This window comes from Nycticebus coucang, chromosome 9, assembly GCF_027406575.1.
Source record: "Nycticebus coucang isolate mNycCou1 chromosome 9, mNycCou1.pri, whole genome shotgun sequence".
NCBI lineage: Eukaryota > Metazoa > Chordata > Mammalia > Primates > Lorisidae > Nycticebus > Nycticebus coucang.
Window position 1 is genome coordinate 27,193,956 of NC_069788.1, and position 25,522 is coordinate 27,219,477.

The 25,522-nt window shown below is 41.0% G+C and overlaps 1 protein-coding gene and 1 long non-coding RNA gene across 3 annotated transcripts in view; both read left to right on the plus strand.

Annotated features, from left to right (window-relative positions):
* Window positions 1-25,522, plus strand: part of CILK1 (ciliogenesis associated kinase 1) — an 89,442-nt gene that overhangs the window by 16,777 nt on the left and 47,143 nt on the right. Inside the window, exons 2-5 of one of the 2 annotated variants that reach the window (XM_053600902.1) lie at window positions 13,272-13,544; window positions 17,323-17,377; window positions 22,957-23,078; window positions 24,113-24,192. In XM_053600902.1, the coding sequence (XP_053456877.1) occupies window positions 13,444-13,544; window positions 17,323-17,377; window positions 22,957-23,078; window positions 24,113-24,192 (358 nt within the window). In that variant the 5' untranslated portion in view covers window positions 13,272-13,443. Of the gene's footprint in view, window positions 1-13,271; window positions 13,545-17,322; window positions 17,378-22,956; window positions 23,079-24,112; window positions 24,193-25,522 lie in introns of those variants that run through there. The other variant, XM_053600903.1, reaches the window with a different exon arrangement.
* LOC128593138 (uncharacterized) lies at window positions 13,295-13,414 on the plus strand. The gene has a single exon (XR_008382266.1). It is a non-coding gene; the product is annotated as an uncharacterized LOC128593138 (long non-coding RNA).

Sequence of the window (25,522 nt, forward strand, 5' to 3'; positions counted from 1 at the left end):
TCATCATCTTTCACCTGGACTATTGCAGTAGCCTCTTAACTAATTCTTCTCTAACAACTATTTAGTCATCACAGGGATTTTGCTCATGGCATTTCTCTGCTTAAAAACTCTGGACAGCTCCTTTCCGCAGGATAGAGCTCCTTTCTGTACTATGTGACAGACACATAATCCCTTCGTAATTGGCTCCACCCTAACTTTCTAGCTGTTTCCTGCCATTTTCCTACTGCCTTCCATTGGTTTCATGCCCTAGCCCTATACTTCTCACCCCTGGTTGCACATTAGTCACCTGGAGGGTTTTCAAAACTATCAAAGCTCAGTCCCCATCCAGACCTGCCTCTTGGGGATGAGGCTGGGCCTCAGGAGATGTTAAAATTTCCCAGGTGATTCTCATGTTTGGTTAGGTCTTGAAAACATCCCAAACTCTAGTGCCAGCCAACCTTTTGCTCAGTTTCCTCCACTTTTTCTGTGTGATAAAGCCTTGCTTGTTCTTCCGTACCTTAATAGTACAGCTCTTCTCTGCAGGGTTGTCAGAGCTCTCCCTTCCTTCCAGGAGTTGGTTGCTCTGTCTACCTTAGCACTTTCTACATTTTTCATGTATGTGTTAATTGTGAGTTATTTAAAGCAAACAGCCATACCTTATCCATGATGTGTCCCCAAAGCCTTGCATAATGCTTAGGATCTCAGTAAAGGTTGAATAAAATTATATACTGTCAACCTGCCATCAGTGCTTGAAGAGACACTGGTCTGATCCATGGCACAATTGTTAGATGATTACCTGAAATGTTGCAAAACATTAGAAAGCAGTTACGTGGTGTGGTGAGAGTTAAATCTTGAATTTTGCTCTTTGATAAAATGACAGACTATGACAAGGAGGAAATGTCAGGGTTATTATGGATGGTTATTATGGATCATATAAAGGATATAAAGGATGACTGAATCTATCTTCATTTTAATGAAGCTCTCAATCCTTTCACAAGTAGCTTTCTTTCTCTGCGATAACCTAGGGTAGCATTGTCCCAATGTACAATTTAAGTGGATGAAGTAGTAGAACATTAAGTATCAAAGAAAGCCTTCTATTTTTAATAATCGGTAGAAATGAATCAATAGTATAATGTCATTGCACAAAGCAAGTGTGGGGGTGGCTCGGCACCTGTGGCTCAAGCGGCTAAGGCGCCAACCATATACTACTGAGCTGGTGGGTTCGAATCCAGCCCAGGCCCGCCAAACAACAATGACGGCTGCAACCAAAAACAAGAAAAAACAAGTGTGGGGAGCTAACGTAATATGTACATGCTACTGTATTATGTACCATTTATAAGTTTTGGTTGGTACATTTCATCAAGGAGATGAGAAGTATGTGAGGATTTCGGGGTGAATGCCCAAGATAATTATAGGAGTGGAAAATGAGTCCTTTGAGGAAAGGTTGTGTAATTAAGACAGGAGAAGGCCAAGAGACACATACTTGATTATTAGTTTCCTGTACACACACATTTTTATGACTTGATTTCTTTTTTTTTTTTCCAGCATCTTTTTTTTTTTTTTTTTTATTGGGGATTCATTGAGGGTACAATAAGCCAGGTTACACTGATTGCAATTGTTAGGTAAAGTCCCTCTTGCAATCATGTCTTGCTCCCATAAAGTGTGACACACACCAAGGCCCCACCCACCTCCCTCCTTCCCTCTTTCTGCTTCCCCCCCAATAACCATAATTGTCATTAATTGTCCTTATATCAAAATTGAGTACATAGGATTCATGCTTCTCCATTCTTGTGATGCTTTACTAAGAATAATGTCTTCCACATCCATCCAGGTTAATACGAAGGATGTAAAGTCTCCATTTTTTTTAATGGCCGAATAGTATTCCATGGTATACATATACCACAGCTTGTTAATCCATTCCTGGGTTGGTGGGCATTTAGGCTGTTTCCACATTTTGGCGATTGTAAATTGAGCTGCAATAAACAGTCTAGTACAAGTGTCCTTATGATAAAAGGATTTTTTTCCTTCTGGGTAGATGCCCAGTAATGGGATTGCAGGATCAAATGGGAGGTCTAGCTTGAGTGCTTTGAGGTTTCTCCATACTTCCTTCCAGAAAGGTTGTACTAGTTTGCAGTCCCACCAGCAGTGTAAAAGTGTTCCCTTCTCTCCACATCCACGCCAGCATCTGCAGTTTTGAGATTTTGTGATGTGGGCCATTCTCACTGGGGTTAGATGATATCTCAGGGTTGTTTTGATTTGCATTTCTCTAATATATAGAGATGATGAACATTTTTTCATGTGTTTGTTAGCCATTCGTCTGTGGTCTTTAGAGAAAGTTCTATTCATGTCTCTTGCCCATTGATATAAGGGATTGTTGGCTTTTTTCATGTGGATTAATTTGCGTTCTCTATAGATCCTAGTTATCAAGCTTTTGTCTGATTGAAAATATGCAAATATCCTTTCCCATTGTGTAGGTTGTCTCTTTGCTTTGGTTATTGTCTCCTTAGCTGTACAGAAGCTTTTCAGTTTAATGAAGTCCCATTTGTTTATTTTTGTTGTTGTTGCAATTGCCATGGCAGTCTTCTTCATGAAGTCTTTCCCCAGGCCAATATCTTCCAGTGTTTTTCCTATGCTTTCTTGGAGGATTTTTATTGTTTCATGCCTTAAATTTAAGTCCTTTATCCATCTTGAATCAATTTTTGTGAGTGGGGAAAGGTGTGGGTCCAGTTTCAGTCTTTTACATGTAGACATCCAGTTCTCCCAACACCATTTATTGAATAGGGAGTCTTTCCCCCAAGGTATGTTCTTGTTTGGTTTATCAAAGATTAGGTGGTTGTAAGATGTTAGTTTCATTTCTTGGTTTTCAATTTGATTCCAAGTGTCTATGTCTCTGTTTTTGTGCCAGTACCATGCTGTCTTGAGCACTATGGCTTTGTAGTACAGACTAAAATCTGGTATGCTGATGCCCCCAGCTTTATTTTTGTTACAGAGAACTGCCTTAGCTATACGGGGTTTTCTCCGGTTCCATACAAAACGCAGAATCATTTTTTCCAAATCTTGAAAGTACGATGTTGGTATTTTGATAGGAATGGCATTGAATAGGTAGATTGCTTTGGGAAGTATAGACATTTTAACAATGTTGATTCTTCCCATCCATGAGCATGGTATGTTCTTCCATTTGTTAATATCCTCTGCTATTTCCTTTCTGAGGATTTCATAGTTTTCTTTGTAGAGGTCCTTCACCTCCTTCGTTAGGTATACTCCTAGGTATTTCATTTTCTTTGAAACTATGGTGAAGGGAGTTGTGTCCTTAATTAGCTTCTCATCTTGACTGTTATTGGTGTACACAAAGGCTACTGACTTGTGGACATTGATTTTATATCCTGAAACATTACTGTATTTTTTGATGACTTCTAGGAGTCTTGTGGTTGAGTGTTTGGGGTTCTCTAAGTATAAGATCATGTCGTCAGCAAAGAGGGAGAGTTTGACCTCCTCTGCTCCCATTTGGATTCCCTTTATTTCCTTGTCTTGCCTAATTGTATTGGCTAGAACTTCCAGCACTACGTTGAATAGTAAAGGTGACAGAGGACAACCTTGTCTGGTTCCAGTTCTAACAGGAAAAGCTTTCAGTTTTACTCCATTCAGTAAAATATTGGCTGTGGGTTTGTCATAGATAGCTTCAATCAGTTTTAGAAATGTGCCACCTATGCCTATACTCTTCAGTGTTCTCATTAGAAAAGGATGCTGGATTTTATCAAATGCTTTTTCTGCATCTATTGAGAGGATCATGTGATCTTTATTTTTGCCTCTGTTAACATGGTGGATAACGTTTATAGACTTGCGTATGTTAAACCAACCTTGCATCCCTGGGATAAAGCCTACTTGATCATGATGAATGACTTTTTTGATGACAAGCTGTAATCTATTTATTGGCTAGGATTTTGTTGAGAATTTTTGCGTCTATATTCATGAGTGAGATTGGTCTGAAATTCTCCTTTTTGTTTGGGTCTTTTCCTGGTTTTGGTATCAGGGTGATGTTTGCTTCATAGAATGTGTTGGGGAAGATTCCTTCTTCCTCAATTTTTTGGAATAATTTCTGCAGTACAGGAATAAGCTCTTCCTTGAAGGTTTGATAGAATTCTGGAGTGAAGCCATCTGCACCAGGGCATTTTTTGGTTGGAAGATTTTTTATTGTTTCTTTGATCTCAGTGCCTGAAATTGGTCTGTTCAGGAGCTCTCTTTCTTCCTGGCTGAGTCTAGGGAGAGGGTGTGATTCCAAATATTGATCCATTTCTTTCACATTGTCAAATTTCCGGGCATAGAGTTTCTGGTAGTATTCAGAGATGATCTCTTGTATCTCTGTGGGATCAGTTGTTATTTCCCCTTTATCATTTCTGATTGAGGTTAATAGAGATTTTACTTTTCTATTCCTCGTTAGTCTGGCCAATGGTTTATCTATTTTATTTATTTTTTCAAAAAACCAACTCCTTGTTTCATTAATTTTCAATGATTCTTTTGTTTTCAATTTCATTGACCTCTGATTTGATTTTGGATATTTCTTTTCTTCTACTGAGTTAAGGCTTAGATTGTTCTTCTTTTTCCAATTCCATAAGATCTCTTGTGAGATTGTTGATGTGCTCTCTTTCTGTTTTTCGAATGTAGGCATCTAAAGCGATGAATTTTCCTCTCAAAACTGCTTTTGCAGTATCCCACAGGTTTTGGTAGCTTGTGTCTTCATTGTTGTTATGCTCAAGGAAGTTAATGATTTCCTGTTTTATTTCTTCCTGCACCCATCTGTTATTCAACAGAAGATTGTTTAATTTCCATGCCTGTGGGTGGGGTCGAGCATTTTTGTTAGAGTTGAGTTCCACCTTTAGTGCCTTATGGTCTGAGAAGATACAAGGTAAAATTTCAATTCTTTTGATTCTGTTGATATTTGTTTTGTGTCCCAAGATATGATCAATTTTGGAGAATGTTCCATGGGGTGATGAGAAGAATGTATATTCTTTATCTTTGGGATGGAGTGTTCTATATGCGTCTATCAAGCACAGTTGTTCTAGGGTCTCATTTAAATCTCTTATATCCTTGTTTAATTTCTGTTTAGAGGATCTGTCTAGCTCTGTAAGAGGAGTGTTAAGGTCCCCTGTTATTATGGTATTATCAGATATCATATTGCTCAGACTGAGTAAGGTCTGTTTCAAGAATCTGGGAGCATTTAAATTGGGTGCACAGATATTTAGAATTCAAATGTCTTCTTGTTGTATTTTTCCCTTGACCAATATAAAGTGACCATCTTTGTCTTTTTTGACTTTAGTTGCTTTAAATCCACATGTATCTGAAAATAAGATTGCAACTCCTCTTTTCTTCTGAATTCCATTTGCCTGAAAAATTGTCTTCCAACCCTTGACTCGGAGCTTTAATTTGTCTTTTGAAGCCAGGTGTGTTTCTTGCAGACAGCAGATGGATGGCTTGTGTTTTTTAATCCAGTCAACCAATCTATGTCTCTTCAGTGGGGAATTCAAGCCATTAACATTTATTGAGATAATTGATAAGTGTGGTAGTATTCTATTCGTCTTATTTTGTGAGAGTCCATTGCTTAGTTTTATCTTTTGCATCAGTGTGGAGGTTAGGTTCTGTCCTTTAATTTCTGAGTTCTTACTTTGCTGCTGATCCATTGTGGTGGTCAGTGTGCAGAACAAGTTGAAGTATTTCCTGTAGAGCTGGTCTTGTTGTGGCGAATTTCCTTAATGTTTGTATATCCGTAAATGATTTGATTTCTCCATCAATTTTGAAGCTTAGCTTAGCAGGGTACAGAATTCTGGGCTGGAAATTGTTCTGTTTAAGTAGATTAAAGGTAGATTACCATTGTCTCCTTGCTTGGAAAGTTTCATTAGAGAAGTCTGCGGTCACTCTGATGGATTTGCCCCTGTAGGTCAACTGGCGCTTACTCCTGGCAGCTTGCAGAATCTTTTCTTTTGTCTTGACTTTGGACAGGTTCATCACAATGTGTCTTGGAGAAGCTCGGTTAGAGCTGAGGCGACCTGGGGTCCAATAGCCCTCTGAAAGCAGTGTGTCAGAATCTTTGGTGATATTTGGGAAATTTTCTTTTATAATATTCTCTAGTATGGCTTCCATTCCTCTGGGGCATTCTTCTTCCCCTTCTGGAATTCCTATAACTCGTATGTTGGAACGCTTCATAAAGTCCCATAATTCTGACAGTGAATGTTCTGCTTTCTCTCTCTTCTTTTCTGCCTCTTTTACTATCTGAGTTATCTCAAAAACTTTGTCTTCTACCTCTGAAATTCTTTCTTCTGCATGGTCTAACCTGTTGCTGATACCTTCCATTGCATCTTTAAGTTCCCTGATTGACTGTTTCATTTCCTTCAGCTCTGCTATGTCCTTTTTATATTCTTCATATCATTCATTTCTTATTTTATTCTGTTTTTGAATTTCCTTTTGGTTATTTTCCACTTTATTAGCAGTTTCCTTCGTTGTTTCCATCATTTCTTTCATTGTTTTCAACATGTGTATTCTAAATTCCCTTTCTGTCATTCCTAACATTTCTGTATAGGTGGAATCCTCTGCAGTAGCTACCTCATGGTCCCTTGGCGGGGTCGTTCTGGACTGGTTCTTCATGTTGCCTGGAGTTTTCTGCTGATTCTTCCTCATGAGTGATTTCTTTTATCTGTTTCCTTGCCCTAATTTTCCTTTCACTTTCTCTTGAAGTTCTCGTGCCTGTGGACTAAGGGTTACAGGACCAGAAGGGTGAGAAGGTTGAAGAGCAAAAAAGGGATGAAAGAAAGGAGGACCGAGTGATAAGAAAAAAAAAAAGAAAAATAGAGAAAGGAGAGGGGGTGGGTAAAAGGAATATTGACAAAAAGAAGAGAGGCACAGAAAGAGGGAGACAGAGCAATATAGGTGTACAGTAGGGTACTTTGATACAACCTTAAAGAAAAAACCACCTTCTGGGGGTGCCCAGTTGCGTGGTTCCCTTGAGGTCAGCAGCTCTTTCCTAACCTGATCAGACACAGTACCCCACCTCCACCAAGTAGAGAGGAAAGACAAAAATGCTATAAATCAAACCAAAACAAGCAAACAGAAAACTTTACGGGATAAAATTGGCTGGAAAAACGAAATAATAGCGGTAGAAACACTAACAAAAATGAAGTTCTAATTATTGAAATAGGCAGCAATGGGAAATTATAATTAAACTAGAAAAATTGAGAAAGAAAAAGGATCTGTATGGAAAAGGTTGAACTTAAAAAACAAAACAACAATCAACAAGATCAAAGTAAACAAAAAAAAACAACCAAAAACAAAGCAGTATGTATATGTTATTGAATATTGTCTGGGCAACACGTGGTCTTCTGGGGTATGAGATGTTAATCACAGTTCTGATACGACTGGAGGCTGCTAGTTTCTCAAACCCCAGCAGGTAGACACCCTAAATCTCTCTTCAGCCCACTTAAAAGGCTCTTTGAGCTTGTTCACTTGCTGAGCAGAAGCTTTCCCAGGGAAGTGCTTGTCGCTGGAATCACTGCTGAAGTGGCTATCCACTTACCCTGTGTGCCAAAACTGGTCTCCCTCTGCCCCGGAGGGTTAGGGCTGCAAGGCGGCTCAGACCCCGCCCTGAGGCTACTTGGTTGCTGGGTTACCAGCTCCCACCCAATTCCAGCTCTGCGACCCTGAGGGCGGAGCTTGCCGGGGCAGATCGCTCACAATGGCTGCCTGTGACCCAGAGCCAAACACTATTAGCTCCGTCTGGCTCAGCGGCTCAGACTGGGGCCCTAGACAAAGGCCAAAGTTCTCCGCACTCCCGCTCAGGCTCTCCCCAAGGCAGTTCAGCTGAGTGCCAAGTCCAAAGACACCAAAACAGTTCACAGGTAAGGCCTTTCTGGTTTGCAGTCTCGCTGCTACTGAACTTACAGTTGCGGGCGGGTTTAGATGGATTGAACACACGCTACCACTTGCCGGTTTTCCACTGTTTTAGTCCTCCTCTTGGGGTCCAGAAGTCTCTCGCTGACTCCCTGTATCCTCTCAGGGGTGATGATAGGCAGATCCCACCAGCCAGAGATGCCTGGAGTCCTATCTCCCCAGACTCACGGTGCCCAGATGCAAGGAAGCTGTTACTCGGCTGCCATCTTGCTCCACCCATGACTTGATTTCTTTATATTCCCTAAAACTAAACATGAATAAATTAGCTTAAATTAGAATATGCAGATTTTGGTTGGACATGAAGAGCAATATTCGAACGAACTGGATTACAAAATGCAAATTTGATCATGTTAATTCCCTTATGAAAAAACTTTCATTTCGTCTCTAGGGCAAAGCCTACTTTTAAATAAAGAATGTAGTTTATTAGCTAGGTGATTTTCTGGCAAATCAAATTTCTAATGTTTTTGTTTGTTTAATTTGTTTGTTTCTGTGTTTTTTTCTGGAAGATGACATACCCCAGTGGTTTTGGAATCTGAATTTGTTGGAAAATGAAATCAGGTATAATGCAGATATCACATACAGAAGTTCCTCAACTTGCAATGGGGTTATATCCCGATAAACCCATCATAAATTGAAAATATACTAAGTTAAAAATGCATTTAATAACCTACAGAGTATCATAGCTTAACCTAGCCTACTAATGCTCAGAACATTAACATTAGTCTACTCTTGGGCAAATCATTTAACACGAAGCCTATTTTATAATACAGTTTTGGATATCTTGTGTCATTTATCAAGGACTATACTCAAAGTGAGAAACAGAACAGTTGAATGGGTACTTGAAATATGGTTTGTACTGAATGCCTGTGGCTTTCACACCAGCATAAAGCAGAAAAACTATAAGCATTATCATTGAAGTTGGGGACCACCTGAATGCCATCTAAAAACTAAATGAAGATAAACATAAGAAAAAGAAGGGAAAACAAATGCAGAGCCAGAATTATTTGTGCTGTGCCCCACATGCACTTTTTATGCTATGTTGAGGCAAAGGTGAGCCAGACTAGTCCATAGTGTAGTGATTGTAAGCTGGAGGAAGCTGTGTTGTGTGAGTGTTCTGTCAATCTACATTTGTTTGTTTTAAGCTTAAGAAAAAAATGTCTAAGGCTCAGTGCCTGTGGCTCAAGCAGCTAAGGCACCAGCCACATACCCCTGAGCTGGTGGGTTTGAATCCAGCTCGGGCCTGCCAAACAACAATAATGGCTGCAAACAAAAAATAGTCCGGCGTTGTGGCAGGCACCTGTAATCCTAGCTACTTGGGAGGCAGAGGCAGGAGAATCGCTTGAGCCCAAGAGTTGGAGGTTGCTGTGAGCTGTGATGCCACAGCACTCTACCCAGGGTGACAGCTTGAGGCTCTGTCAAAAAAAAAAATGTTTAAGATGCATGAGTCTTAAAAATTTCCTTACTCTACCTTTTACAGGAGAATTTAAAAAACCTGTAATCTATAATAATTTCAAGTTTACAGAAAAGTTATAAGAATAGTACAGAGAGACCCATATGCCCTACTTAGTCTGCTTGGAATATCACAACAAAATATCATAGTCTGGGTGTCTTAAGTAACATAAATTTATTTTTTCACAGTTCTAGAGGCTGTAAAGTCAAAGCTCAAACGAGGTTCAATTTCTGGTGAGAGCTCTTTTCCTGGTGCGCAGATGGTTCCTCTCTAACAACTATTTGGTTATGTTAGTGTGGTGAAATCAAGCATAATCTTTATATTTCTTAAGATTTCTCACACGTGGTCTTCAGAAGAACATAGTCTGGATCATATCAGAGCCCCCTACCCTGATGCCCTCATTTAACCTAATTACTTCTCTATAGGTCGATATCCAAATACAGTCACCTTGGGGGTAGGGCCCAATGTTTGTTCTGCCCCCTAGAGTGTAAATCACGTGCATTATGGTCCTTTACCTGTAAATCCTTTGGTGTGTATTTTCCAAGAGTAAGACCACGTGCTTGCTGAACCACAGGACAGGCATCAACTTCTATACATTTAACACAAATAAAATATTTGTATCTAACCTGCCATCTGTATTCCAGTTGTATATCCTTCATAGCATTTCCTTCTCCTCCAGTACAGGATCTATCTGGTGTAAACTTATGTTTTCTATCTATGGAGAGTCCTCCCTATTTATGGAGAGTCCTCCATAAATAGAACTCTGGGATTATCTCGTTCTGGTTCCAGGCTCCCAACTTCTCACCCCCCAGGTTCAAGTCTCTGTGTCTTCATTCCTGCTCCTTGGTGTGCTAGAACCCTATTTCTCATTAAATTTTTAAAAAAATCTACTTTTATTTTTCTTTCTTACTGCCTTCCAAAGCCCAGATGGAAGTGATACAGCTGGAAGCCAAGGGGCTTTGTTCTTAACCCTCCCTGCATCTTATACCCTAGGCAGACTTGAAATATCTTAGCTCGTACTCAGCAGTGCACATCTGCCTCCCCACTCCCATGCTCTGTCATGTCTAAGCACTTTGAAAGAAGGGACCATGTTTTATTGGTCTTTGCATCCTCAGAGCTTAAACCTAGGATCGGTCACTCAGGAAGTGCTTTTTAAGCATTTATTAATCAGCAGTGGAGAATGTCCTTTGGGAAAAAATAAAATGGAAATTATACTTAAAAAAAAAATCAGCAGTGGAGTATATCACTATAAAGCACTGTGAAAGGAAGCTGGCAGGAATCTGACCCTAAAGAGTTTCAAGAAGAAGGAAAAATGCTCCTGTAAGCAGGGGCCTTAAATGGCTCTAGGGGAAAGGGAATTGGGGGGTGGCATGGAGTGTGATCTCTCAAAGCTCTTTTGGTTTTTAATGTGGTGAAATCAGGCATCACCTTTATATTTCTTAAGATTTCTCAGATTCGCACGTGGCTTCAGAAGAACATAGTCTGAATTTATTTTTAAATTTTGAACTAATTTAGATTTTTAGAAAAGTTGCAAATATAGTACAGAGAGTTGCTTGAAATCCTTCATCTAGCTTTCCTTGATACTGACAATTTATATAACCACAGAAGAGTGATCAAAACTAGAAATTAGCATTGATACCACACTATTGAACTACAGACCTTATTCAAATTTCACTAGTTTTTTCACTAGTGTCCTTTTCTGTCCCACGATCCTATCTAGGATTCCATGTTGCCTTTACTTGTTACGTCTCCTTAATTACCTCCAGTCTGTTCCTCAGCCTGTCCTTAACTTGTGGAATCTTGACACTTTTAAAGAGGACTAGTAAGTTGTTTGTAGCCTATCCCTCATTTGGGGTCTGTCTGATGTTTTCTCATGGTTAGATTGAGGTTCCGCTTTTTTGACCAGAACACAACAGAAGTGGTGGTGTACCGTCCTCAAGTGCATCACGTCCAGATTACATAAGGTCATTCCTTCTTAGTGGTGATGTTGAATTTGATCATAAGGTATGAGGAGGTTTCTGCTGTGAAGGATTTCTCCCTGTGAAGTTACCATTTTTCCTTTGAAATTAGTAAATATCTTTGAGACACTTTGAGATTATCCAAATGTCTTTTTTCTCTGTAAACTTTCATCCCCTAATTTTTGCATCCATCAGCGAACCTTGCCTGTAACAAATGTTACCGTGATATTTGCCTAATGGGGAATTTCTTATTTTCCCCTTTCCTTTTGCATTGTATTGACTGGGATTGCCCTGGACGAGAAGCTGCCTTGACTGAATTTAGATGCAGGATGTTATGTGCTTCCAGTCATTATTTTCTGGTCTTTGGATTCTTTAGATTCATAGTTTGAGAAAATACACCTTTATTCATATTTAAGCATTTACATTTTTATTAACGTTTACCAAGTATGGGTGTCCAACCTTTTTTCTTCTCTGCTGCATGTTGGAAGAAAAAGAGTTGCCTTGGGCCACACGTTGAACATACAAACAAGAAAACTGATGAGCAAAAAAAAGGTCTGTGCATAATTTTCACAATGTCTGATGTCCAGCACCACAGATCAGCATAACAGTCCTCACATAATCCACGTGCAGCCCATGGCTGCAGGTTGGACACTCCTCTGGGCATTGTAATCATTTAAGTAATTATGCAATTTCCTTATTATAGGCAGACTGAACAACTCTCCATTATGTAAATGAAAAATCAATGACTTATTATTGAGAAGAACACACAACAGAATGACTTTAAAAGGGGCATACCCTACATGTAGGCCTTGAATTCTTTGTTTAGCTTTGGACTGTCTAATAGTAAAAATAATACTGTTGGTGCTTGGCCATGGATAGCTCATGGAACCCATAAGTGCTCCATCAGGAGAACTTTAATTTTTAGCATTTCTTGGCTTTTGTATGTTTATACTGTTAATTGTAATTGAAGTGCACAGAGAACAGTTTATGTAGCAGGAATTTTCATAACACAGCAATTTTCATCAACCACAGTTATTTTGCAGAGTTTGCCCAGAATGGTTAGTCAGCAGAAAAGCCTTAAATTTGAACTGCTTCATTTCTGAGTCAGTGACAAACTCACTCACTCATTTCTAGTTTTATGAAACAATTGGAAAAGATCGGCTTAGACCAGGGATGGACAAATTTAGTAAGTCCTTGCTTAACATCATTGATGGGTTTTTGGAAACTGCAACTTTAAGCAAAATGATGTGTAGCAAAACCAATTTGACTGTAGGCTAATTGATACAAATAAGACTTAACGCCCTAGAGCATATTTCTGATCATAGGGGGGAAAAACCCACAAAACTTCTAAATAAAGACCAAAACACATCTAATATTAAATATTGGAATACATATGATTAACAAAATCAAGCAAGATAATTATTTAGCCACTGATTCCAGTTCAGGGTTGGAGGTAGCCAGAATCTGTCCTGGCAGCTCAGGGCACCAGGTGGGACGCACCCTTAGACAGGGTGCCATTCCATCACAGGGCACATTCACACCCACAGTTGCTCAGACTGGGACCACATAGACACACCAGGGGGTTGAATGTGTACAGCTTTGGGAAATGGGAGGAAACCAGAGTACTCACAGACATGGGGAGAACACGCAAACTCCACACGGACAGTAGCCCCAGCCAAAGTTGATTTTGTTGTTTTTCTCATCAACATTATAATGAAACAACATAGTGAAATAGCATTATTCCAGGACCTGCTGTCCTTTAGACTTGGCAGGCCATGCATTGTCCCAACTGCTCTGCTGTTATAGCATCAGACAATATACAGGTGCGTGGGTATGACTGTGTTCTAAAATTTTATTTGCAAGAACAGGTGGTGGGCTAGGAGCTGGTTTAAAAATATATAAACTCAAAATATATATTAGCATTCTTGTCTCTCTCTTTTTCTCTACAGGCAGAAGACTGATCTTTGAAAATATGTATTTGGGAGATAGTCACGTCCTGTTGAATACCTTGTGCTGGTGCTGCCATCGAAAAATCTGGTTACACTCTGGGGAGGCCTGCTACCACTGCAGGACTGAGCCACCTCGGCAGTGAGATGAGGGTCCATCCTGAGCGGGGACACCATGAATAGGTACACAACGATCAAGCAGCTCGGGGATGGGACCTATGGTTCCGTCCTGCTGGGAAGGAGCATTGAGTCCGGGGAACTGATCGCTATTAAAAAGTAAGTTTTATCCTTTACTCTCATGAATTCATCCTCAGCAACGTTGTCAAGATAGTTTTAGCTCTATCCTTGCCACCTCGTCTTTGAAACACTTCTAAAGGGAAGTGGACAGGAGACATGGAGACGAATCTTAGGTAATGATTTCTATGGTTGGGTTAGCTGGCTGTTGACGCTGTAGCACTCATGGTAGAGGTCTTAAAAACATTTCCACTTTAGACTTACTACTTTGCACATAGTACTGGTACCTTTCCAAAGTGTTTTCTCGTAATAGTTAGACAACTAATTTATTTTGTAATATTTATTTATTTATTTGAGACAGAGTCTCACTATGTCACCCTTGGTAGAATGCCATGGCTTTGCAGCTCACAGCAACCTCAAACTCTTGGGCTTAAGACATTCTCTTGCCTCAGCCTCCCAACTAGCTGGGACTACAGGCGCCCATCACAATATCTGGCTATTTTTTGTTGCAGTTGTCATTGTCGTTTAGCAGGCAAATTCTCACCAGCCTCTGTGTATGTGGCTGGCGCTGTAACCACTGTGCTATGGGTGCCGAGCCTAGACAACTATTTTAAATTGCACATGAACTTTATGGCCACCCTGTGTTGTGAGGTAATAATAAGCAGGTAAATAATCACCATTTTATAGGAGAAGAATTTGAAACACTAAGTAAGTGACTTAATGGGCCCATTTACACATGTGATAGTCCAGTGACTCCTGTCTTGTTCCCTGTGCCTTCCTTGCTTTTGGGGACTTGAGTCCAGACCTGCTGAATTAGTTATTTGTTGTTGCATAATGATCTATCCCAAGACGTAGTGGTTTAAAACAATGCATATTTATTATGTCACAGTTTCTGTGATCAGGAGTCTGGGCATAGCTTAGCTGAGTTCTCCACTTCAGGTTTCTCATGAGGCTGTAGTTGAGGTTGGCTGGGCTGGGGTCTCATCTGAAGGTTAAACTGGGAAAAAATCCTTTTCTAAGCTCACATGGTTGTGGGCAGCATTTAACATCTGTGGGTTTTTGAACTGCTGGCTGTTGGTAGGAAGTAGCCCTCCACTGTTTTCCATGTGGATCTCTCCTAAAGAGTATCTCACAAGGTGGCAATTTGCTTTACATTCATGGTAGTCAAAAAGGCAATGGAAGAATCTTCTAGGAATAGCAGGAGGTGGGAGTCTTTGGGGACCAAGTTAGAGTATGCCACGCCCACCTCCATTTGGATGCCCTGCAGACATTTCGAACTCACTATGTCCAAAATTAAACTCCCATCAGCATATTCTCCTGCTCGTGCCCCAAACTCATTTCTCCCTCATTATTCCCTATCTTGATACATGGTACTACCAAGCCCTCGAAACTCAGGAGTGCTCCCTTATGGTCCACCTTCGGTCACCCAATCCTGTCAATGCTATTAAATATCTATCTGGTCCATCTACTCTTCATATTCCCACTCCAACCTCCTGTTCAACCATTTTCATTCACTATTGTGACAAGTAGGTCCTCTCTAGGGCTCCTGGCTTCTCTTCTTTCCTCCGCTCATACCAGACTGAAGGGATTATTTTAAACATGCAAATCTCATTATCTAAAAGCCATTTGTGCCAGATGTTCTTTGTGTCCACCTGCCCCACCACACCTCCTGTGGCCCCTGACTTGATGTGGCTCTAGCATATAGTTCAGTGCCCACCACCAGCATCCCACCTGCACGTGGGACTGTCCACCAAGGCATGTTCTACGCAGTTCCTTAAAAGGTCTTCAACAGGCCTGAGCCAGCTGCCTGCCCTGGTATCAGCTCAGTCATGTGTCCTTCATTGGGGTCCCTACCTCTCCCTTCCCAGTTCCCTGCTCTTTGCCTAGCTTCCTGGAATCAACTCCCAAATAAACTACCTACACCCAAGTCCTTGCCTCAGGCCCGGCTTTTGGGGAAATTCAAACTAAAAAAGCTTACAATGTCTCCCTGTCAGTTTTAGGGTCAAGACCCCAATGTCTTTTTTTTTTTTGTTTTGTTTGAGACAGAGGCTCACTATGTCACCCTTGGTAGAGTGCCATGGCAGCATATCTCACAGTAACTTCCAACTCTTGGGCTTAAGTGATTCTCTTGCCTCAGCCTCCCAAGTAGCTGGGACTACAGGCACCCGCCACAACGTCCAGCTATTTTTTTGTTGTTGTTGCAGTTCTCATTGTAGTTTAGCTGTCAGGGACCAGGTTTGAACCCACCAGCCTTGGTATATGTGGCCGGCACCATAACCACTGTGCTATGGATGCCAAGCCAAGACCCCAGTTTTTAATGTGACGTACAAATTACTGCATCATTGGCCCTGTTTGTTTTCAGCCTTGTTTCCCGTCACTGCCTCCAACCCTCCTTTGCTCTGGGCACTCTGGCCTTTCAGCTTCTGAGACTCACTTTCTGGCTAAACCTTCCCACGTATTTCCTTCTTCGCTCAGTTCTACTCATCCTCAGGTCTCGGTGGAAATACGTCTTCATTAGAGCAGCATTCCCTGAGAGCCCAGACTAACTAGATCAGCTCCTTCTGAGGTTCACTTTTTCCTTTTCCCTTCGTGGTACTTAGTACCTAACATTACTGTCTGCCTGCCTTCTACAATGTCGGTTCCATGAGGGCTGTCTTTCTCATCACGGTATCTCTGGTGCCTGACAGAGTGCCCGCTGTACCACGGGGGGGGCTAAATACTATTGGGGGCATGAATAAAGGAATGTGATAAGGAGAAGAGTGTCAGAGTGAGCTGGAGAGGTGAAAGTTTGCCCATGAGCCAGTGGCGAGACCCTGGCAGAGTTCGCCCCTCTCTCTGTTCCCTTGCCTGTCTCGTCTGTTTCACAGGCTTCTGTAAGGCTCAGATAACACAGTGTGATGGAAAGGCATTGGAAAATAGCACCTTACCACTTGGATTTCTGGTTAACTAATAGGGTTTTATTTCTTTCTCCTCAGGCTCTAGACCAGGGGTAGGCAAACTTTCTCTATACAAGGCCAGGCAGTAAATATTTTAGGCTTTGTAAGCCATATGATGTCTGTCACAACAACCCAGTTCTGCTGTTGCAGTTTGAAAGCAGCTATAGGCCATACAGAATGAGTGTGGTCACATTCCAATAAAACTTCATGGGTGGAAACTGAAATTTGAATTTCATATGATTTGCACGTATCATGAAATATTCTTAGTTTAATTTGCTGGCCCCAACCATTTAAAGATGTAAACACCATTCTTAGTTCATGATCTATACCAAAACAGATGTTAAGATAGATTTGGCCCATGGGCTGTAGTTTGCCAACTTCTGACGCTTGGAGGGTCTAGAACTCTATGTCTAGATTAGTAGCAAGTAACTGTACATGGCATTTTAATTTAACCAAAATTTAGTTTTTATGTTGCCCTAGCCATGTGCCAAGTGTTCAGATGCCATGTATCTACCATACTGGACAGCACAGAACATTTCCACCAATACAGAAAGTTCTACTGGACAGCTGTGGTCTAGAAAAAATAAGCCTGAGGATTTCCCTCGCCCAGGGCAAGGTTAGCTAGTTAGTGGTAGAGCAAGGCAGCCGTCCAGGCCTCTTCATATTGGACTACTCCACTGCTGGGAAGCTTTGTGACTCAGAATTGATTGCACTGCCAGGTTTGAACATAAATGCCATTTGGGCTAGTATAATATTTGATAGAAAGAAATTGAAAGCAACTTTAAGCACTGCTCATTAACTTCAGAATGAAAATATTTTCTAAAACTAAAGTTTAGCCTATTTCTGAGAGTAAGTGTGCTATTTGTTTCTTTCTTCTCTTTTAGAATGAAAAGAAAGTTTTATTCCTGGGAGGAATGCATGAATCTCCGGGAGGTTAAGGTATTTATTAATACACCAGGGAATAGTGTGTTAATTAATGTATGGCTGATTAATATAATGTATGGCTGATTAAAATAGCTTTGTGCATGCTTAGATTTATAGTTGATATAGTCATTTCATTTGAATTTTTCACTAATGCTAAAAAAGGGATCAGGCAATAACATTATGCAGCTAATAGCCAAAAACAGACAATTACTATGTTAATGTTGTAGTGAATGTACGTTATTAACTTTCATCTTTAATGGATCTCTTATATCAATATATTTTGATATAAATTAGTTGAATGTATTGATTTAGTGAATTGTTGCCTCTGAAGGTGATTGTCCTGATTATTAATATAAAGGAAAAATCTGTTGAGTGTTTTTTTCTAGATAAAATAGGAGCACTTATTACTGTTACTTTTTTCTTTTTTTTTTTTTTTTTTGAGAAAGAGTCTCAAGCTGGTACCCTGGGTAGAGGGCCATGGCATCACAGCTCACAGCAACCTCAAACTCTCGGGCTTAAGCGATTCTCTTGCCTCGGCCTCCCAAGTAGCTGGGACTACAGGCACCCGCTGCAATGCCTGGCTATTTCTTTGTTGCAGTTGTCATTGTTGTTTTAGCTGGCGTAGGTTGGGTTCGAACCCGCCACCCTCAGTGCACGTGGCTAGCACCGTAACCACTGTGCTACGGGCGCTGAGCCCTATTTCTCTTTCTTGCTGTAATAATTTGCACTCTATTTTCTGAGGGAATTCCCTGATGAAGGTACAGCTATATCAAGCATTTGTAGGGCACATATCTTCACTTTTACCAGCCTCCCAACTAGGTTCACTATTCCCTTCCTTTCCTCCTTATCCCATTTTTCTTGATTCTCTTTCAATACTCCTCTTGTCTCCAGCAGAGTAGATTGACTATTTTGAGCTTACGGCATAATTCTCTAACTTAGACACTGGGGTAGGGCTTCGTCCACTCTTGGTCCTCTTGCCCAGCCCTGTTTGAGACACCTGATGAAATTCCGAAACACTTCCTTTTTCCCCATGGGGGTCTTATAATACGAAAGAGGAATTACCAGTCTAGGGCACGGATCAGCAAGCTTTTTATGTAAAAGGCCAGGTAGTAAATCTTTGATGCTTCTGAGGCCAAAGGTCACATTGAAGATATTATGTAGATACATAACAAGAATGAAAACACATTATCACAAAATCTTTATTTCCAAAATATAACAACAATAATAATAATCGAGTACAATTTTGTGTGTGTGTGTGTGTGTGTGTGTGGTTTTTGGCCAGGGCTGGGTTTGAACCCACCACCTCCGGCATATGGGACCGGCGCCCTACTCCTTGAGCCACAGGTGCCACCCAATAGAGTACAATTTTTATATTGCAGGTTTTCCGATGAAAACAATGACATTCCTTTTTGGGGTGCAGGGGACATAACACCTAACTTAATTGGGATTCAACGTTTATTTTCCCTATTATCAAACTGATAGCATTTGTTATCTGTATAAAACTATTCTTAGCTTGGGCGGCGCCTATGGCTCAAGGTGTAGGGCGCCGGTCCCATATGCCGGAGGTGGCGGGTTCAAACCCAGCCCCGGCCAAAAACCAAAAAAAAAAAAAAACCATGAAAAAAAACTATTCTTAGCTTGTGGACAACACAGAAATAGGTGGTGGGCTGGATCTCACTCACGGGTCATAATTTACCCATCTCTGGCCTAGAGAATTAAAGTTCTGGGAAATCCAAAAACATTAGAGATGAACAAAGGATGATCCAAGCACATTTTTTCTGTGTCATCAAGTTCTGAGAAGTATCCTTGGCTCAGATGATAAACCTTTACTTTTCTGTACGCCTAGTTGTATTAGTTCTAAAGGAAAAGAGATTGCTCACACATGCAGTTTAGAAAAACCCTAGGCGTCTCTTATCTTAGGAATGAAGGGGCTACCTCAGCGAGATAGTTGAAGAAACCGCTCCTCTAGGTCATAGGCACCAGACATACCACTCTTCTTCCTTCCTTGCACAGATGCCACGTCTCCTGTCAACCAGGATCCCCCAGCCCATGCTGACCGTCACACAGACCTCCGAGCACTGGGCCGCAGCCAGCCACCGAATACCAGGGAGGGAAGGAGGAAGAAGGGAGGAACCTTGCCAAGGGCCCTTTCTCCTTCCTCCTTGCTAAGGCCCTTCTTTTCTGCCTGCCGACTCAGAGGGGAAGGCAAAGGAAGGTCACTGAAGGACCCTTGTCCCCATCGCCTATGTCCTGCTGGCTGAGACCCTGTGCTGTGGTGCTCGTGACGCCATTGCCCTTCTTCATCTCTGCTGCCTGTTGCCGCCTGTCTGTGCATCCCCATGCCACCTCTGAGAGCCTGTGGACTTCAGGGAGACTGTGCCTGCCTGATGGCCAGTTGCAGGGAGGGGAGTCCTTGCTCCTGTGATATCACAGGGGCATGGGACCTGCTGACATCATCTTGTAGGGTGCCCTGGTGTTCTAGACCCCAAGCTGAGGTCGTAGACTGCCAGTAGCCTGGCTACTCCGTTCCTCTGCTTTTTTGTTTTTCGTTTTTCTTTAAAAACCGTCTTAACTTCCTGTAGCTCAGGCGGCTAAGGTGTCAGCCATATACACAAAAGCTGGAGGGTTGGAATCTGGCCTGGCCTGCCAAACAATGACAACTACAACCAAAAAATAGCTGGGCGTTGTGGCGGGCACCTGTAGTCCCAGCTACTCGGGAGGCAGAGGCAAGACAATCGCTTGAGCCCAGGAGTTGGAGGTTGCTGTGAGCTGTGACATCACAGCCCTACCCAGGGCAATAGCTTGAGGTTCTGTCTCAAAGCAAATAAACAAATAAACAAAAACCATCTTAACTTCCCACGTCTTTAGATCCTTGCTCCAACAGTTTCCCTTTCCTTCCCTTATATTCTCCTCCCTACTGGCTCCTTTTCTTCAGTCTATAAATGTGCCACCATTCTCTCTAACCCAAAAGTCTCTTTCCTCTCTCCCCTGGAGCCTCCACGTCTTTCCTCTCCTGATCATACCTTCCAAACTTCTCCCGTCAGGCCACTTACCCTCACACCATTTGCTTTTCAGCCTAATAACAGTAGGCATCGCCTTCTGCAGCTCTCCTGAAGCTACCAGATTTGCCAGAACTCAATAGGTGTCTGTCTGGCATCCAGACAGTTTGCTCCCTGGAGCAAATTAAAATCTCCAGCCAGAACTTACCTGGGACAGTTCTCCTCCTCCGCTCTGTTTCCACACCTTGCCTGTAATGGGCCTCCCTCCTGGCATGCCCGCTCCCTGCCACTGAGCTTGTCACAGTGTTCCTCTTTAAGTCATATCTCCATGATACTATCACTGAGCACCCAGAGTTTGCTGATAAACTCCTAAAACATCTCTGGCCGTCCATGTCCCTTTGACACTCATGATCTTCCTTATTCTGTTACAGATATTTTGTGTCCAGGCCCTCTCTTCCCAATTAGGTTGTTTGCTGCTTAAGAGCAGGCACTGTGTCTCATGCCCCGGGCTCTCCTTCAGGCCCAGTACATGTAGTTTTAATAGTTCAGGAACAGTTGATCAGTCCCCAGGAGGGCAGAACTGGTGAGATCCCACTGGAAGCTAACTGGTGAGATCCCACTGGAAGCTTCATCCAAGTGTGGATCATGACCAGGTTTAATTCGCTGCTTCTGCTCCTCTGCTCTGCTGGAACTGACCTGACTCTCCTTCTCTCTTTTAAAAACCTTTCCTGAGCCAAAATAGGATTTCTTCTTTCTGGAAAATATATCTCCATAAAGTGCATCCTTTGAAGTCCCCCACACAAAATTAACTCTTTCATAGTAAACGAATCTAGACTTTAACACACTCATAAGCCTCAAGAAACAAGAGCTGTGAGCCGCTCTTAGACTTGAGTGGGTCGTTCATGCTTAAAACACACTTCAGGTAAGAGGTAAAGGCACCTCACTCCTTTCCTAGAATTCTCTTCTAGAAGAGTTTTAAAACTGACTTCATTTTCCTCTGAATGAATTTGCCCCAAGGCTCCTCACTGGTTATCATAGGTGTTGCTTGTGCAACATTTTCAGGAAATAGGCAGATAAAGGTGACTGCAGTCCTGAGCATTTAGTAAATTCTTACAAGTTAAGCAATGTGTACATTTGTTACTCACAGAGAACCAGAAATCCAACTCAAGTAAAAGAAGTAATCAGCCTGGTTGGGTCATTCTAGAATGATCTGGCCACAACAGCTTAGGATTCCCTGCCAAAGAAGTATCTTGGCAGGAACTTGTCTTTGGGGTGGAGGCTCCAGAAGAATCTTGTTTTGTTTTCATTCACCGCCCATCCTCTCTCCACCAGCCGCTCAGGGTAACTTGGTCATGTTGCACTGTCCTCAGCTCTGATCCCCTGGCTACCCGATTACTGAGTGTCTGTCTAGATTGGGATATTCGTTTTAATGCTTTCATCTTCAAAAATTCTACTGTTTGTTTTATAAAAAGGATTTTCTTTTTAATGAAACTCAAAGATAAAGAGGGCTTTCACAGTCACTTCTGTTATGAGGACGAGACTTTTTGAATTTAAGGGTTCATCTCATTGGCCAAAGTGGCACTTGGAGGCTTCCTTGAAGCAGATTCTGGTTGTCCGGTGAGCAAGCCAGCAGCTGGGTGTCTCTGGCTGTAGTACGGGCACTAGACTGCTGCTGCCCACTGACGCAGAAGTATATTTTGTCACCATTGGCAGATCTATGGATGCAAATAAAAAAGTGTGCCCGGGGCAGTGCCTGTGGCTCAAAGGAGTAAGGCACCAGCCCCATATGCCGGAGGTGGTGGGTTCAAACCCAGCCCCGGCCAAAAACTGCAAAAAAAAAAAAAAAGTGTGCCCGTGGTTGGACTCCCATATACTCACATGTCCCAAGAAGGGAAAACTGCCTGTGTGTGAAGCTGCATGATCAAAAAAGTCTGTGCACCATTTTCTGAGCCATTTTGCTCCTCAGCCACTGCATGACTTTTTTGCCTTTCTTCTTGGAAGTAAAGGGATTTCCTCTTACCTCACTTCAGGTTCTTTCCAATAAGGTATCTCCTCCTTCTGTTCACGTTCTAATTAAAACTTACACCCGAAGGCATGCTCTACCTCTCAGGGATACACGTGGTCAGAAGAAAGTTGAAAGAATTCAGCCATCAGCTTCAATTTTGGTGAACAAATTTCTATTCAAAGTGCCTGAAGACCATTAGCTAGTAATCTCAGCCCAAAGCAGCTGCATTTTTGCTAGAAAAAGCAAAACCTCAGCATTTTTTGGCTCCCCTCTGGTCCCTTCCATAGCCTGAATTCTACTATCTGAAGAGAGTGGGCCTAAAATAGCCCTGGTGCATTGCCTGCTGCTGGGGTAGCCTGGTTATTGGTCAAATATTTACTTTCTGCTCAATTCATTGAAATAGTTTTTCTAGGTGCAGTTACTATCGATTTCAGTGAAATACTGTTTATTAAATTGTCAATAAAATATAACAGCATTTCTGCGGTTCTAAAATTAGGTATCTCTTCCTAAGTATACATAGTATTACTTTCCTTTTTAACAACAGATTTTCTCTAATTTCTTTTTGTTTGTTTTTCTTTCTTGTCTTTTAGTCTTTAAAGAAGCTCAACCATGCCAATGTAGTCAAATTAAAAGAAGTTATCAGGGAAAATGATCATCTATATTTTATCTTTGAGTACATGAAGGAAAATCTTTACCAGCTCATTAAAGAAAGGTACAGTTTGGTTATCACACGACCTTAGAAATCAATATTGCAGAGTGGATGTATTTTCTTTTCTGCTTTTGTTTATTGCAATCTCCTGATTCTTCCTCCACCATTTAACATTCATGCTGCTGGGCTTTAATGTGGAAAGCTGCCGGTTGGTAGTGAGGGGCCCCACCCACATTCCTACTCTGGAGGTTCTGTGATAGCTTCAGGGAAGCTATGCTCAGTGCAGCTGTTTTTATGTTTTAAAGGGGTTATTCATCAAGGAAGCTCAAGGATTTAACAGACGTTGCAGTTTTTCATTCCCACGAGGACATATAAGCAGAACAACTACAAGTCAGAGGTGTATACAGCTTCATTTATTTTGAGACCTCCGTTGAAAAGTTCTAGGTTAATTTCAATTCCTCTCTCGCTATAGCACTCAGGTATTTGCATACTAGGATTAGGAGACTAATAGGCAACTTACCCACTATGGTAATTTTGGACTTTAAAAGTGAACAAAATACATACAGCTTCTCGGGCACATTTTCTTTGTGGCAAAATGAACACCATTCACAACATCCCTCTGAGTGATTTGAGCAAACAAGTATCACCTGTATTGTCTGTCAGTAACAGGAGTGTCACCGTTTGTCCAGCCAGAGGGGAGATGTTAGCTATTGCATCACATAAAGCCTTCGTCTGGGAGACCTCAAATTTTCCTCACTAAGATTTGTAGAAGTTTTAGTTTCTATCATATAGAGAGTAGATGTTTAGATTTTTATATACTATGTTGGAGGAAATTGTGTTTTGTCTGCTATAAAATGTTTAATCTTTTCTTCTTCATAATGTAACTGAATATATTTGATGTTTTTAAGATAGCTCCCTTTTATGGAAAAATGATTGTTTTTCTTTGGTATTTATTATCAAAAGATCTAGCCAAACATTAGCATATGAATGAATGTTTTCTTAATTTCTTACTATATAACCGCATATCCAAAAGAACGTGAAAACATGGGATTCATTTTCATATATAAACAAACTTTGTTTTCTTCTGCTCCTTACAGAAATAAGTTGTTTCCTGAGTCTGCTATAAGGAATATCATGTATCAGATATTACAAGGACTTGCATTTATCCACAAGCATGGTAGGTGATCGAAGTATTGTGCTTTTTTTTTGTTTGTTTTTGAGACAGAGTCTCACTCTGTTGCCCTGAGTAGAGTGCTGTGGTGTCACAGCTCACAACAACCCCAAATTCCTGGATTCAAGCTATCCTCCTGCCTCACCTTCCTGAGTAGCTGGGACTACAGGTGCCTGCCACAACACCTGTATAGTTTTTCTATTTTTAGTAGAGACGGGGTCTCTCTCTTGCTCATACTGATTTTGAACCTGTGAACACAGGCTGTCCACCTGCGTTGGCCTCCCAGAGTGCTAGGATTACTGGCATGAGCTACTACACCTGGCCAGAAGTATTGTGCTTTTTTTTTTTTTTTTTTTTTTTGCAGTTTTTGGCCGGGGCTGGGTTTGAACCTGCCACCTCCAGCATATGGAGCCGGCGCTCTACTCCTTTGAGCCACAGGCACCTCACAGTATCATGCTTTTTAATGACAGTGAAATGTTGTCATCCACTAGAAGATGTAGGAAGCAATAATATCTTTTATAACTGACTCCCAGAAAAGGTTGAGGGTTGAGAGGCTGATGGCTACATTTTGGAATATGTTATCTTTTGTAACTTGATTTCTGAATTTCCTCATCATTTATCATGTCTGTGTGGTTTTATTCTATAGGCTTTAACATTAAGCTTGTTAGTTATAGAATAAGCTTTATAGTTACAGTTAATCCCTACTATTAACTGAGATAGATTAATAAGAAAGCTAAGATTAGAATTCTGAGAAGTTTTTTTTTTTTTTTTTTTTTTTCAGGAAGATTTTGGTTTTTACTTAATTTTGAAGCTTTACACTTTACAGTTTGGGGATTTAACACTTATTCCAAACAAGCATTTAAAAGAAATCTCTCCTGTAATTAATTTCTTCCAAAAAAGATCTACTGCTATTAAGTATGTTTGCAATTAGAACTGCTATTGATTACAAATATCCTTATTCTACTTAACATTTCAAAGTTAATTAATATATTTAACAAAAAATTGGTAAAGATGCCCATCCTTTACATGAGTACATTAAGTAAATTCTATTTGGTTGACAAGTGCATAGTTCTCAAATTTTTTTTTTTATTTTTTTTTTTTTTTATTGTTGGGGATTCATTGAGGGTACAATAAGCCAGTTACACTGATTGCAATTGTTAGGTAAGAATTCTGAGAAGTTTTGTGTATTGTTTGACTCACTAACTATATACTGCTTCACTGCAGCTTCTCATTTTTCTAATATATTAATATTTCAATTTGTTTTTAAAAAGTTTCAAAGTGTTCTAACAAGATTTATGCCACACAGGAAAATAGAATAAAAATTAGCAAACTTGGC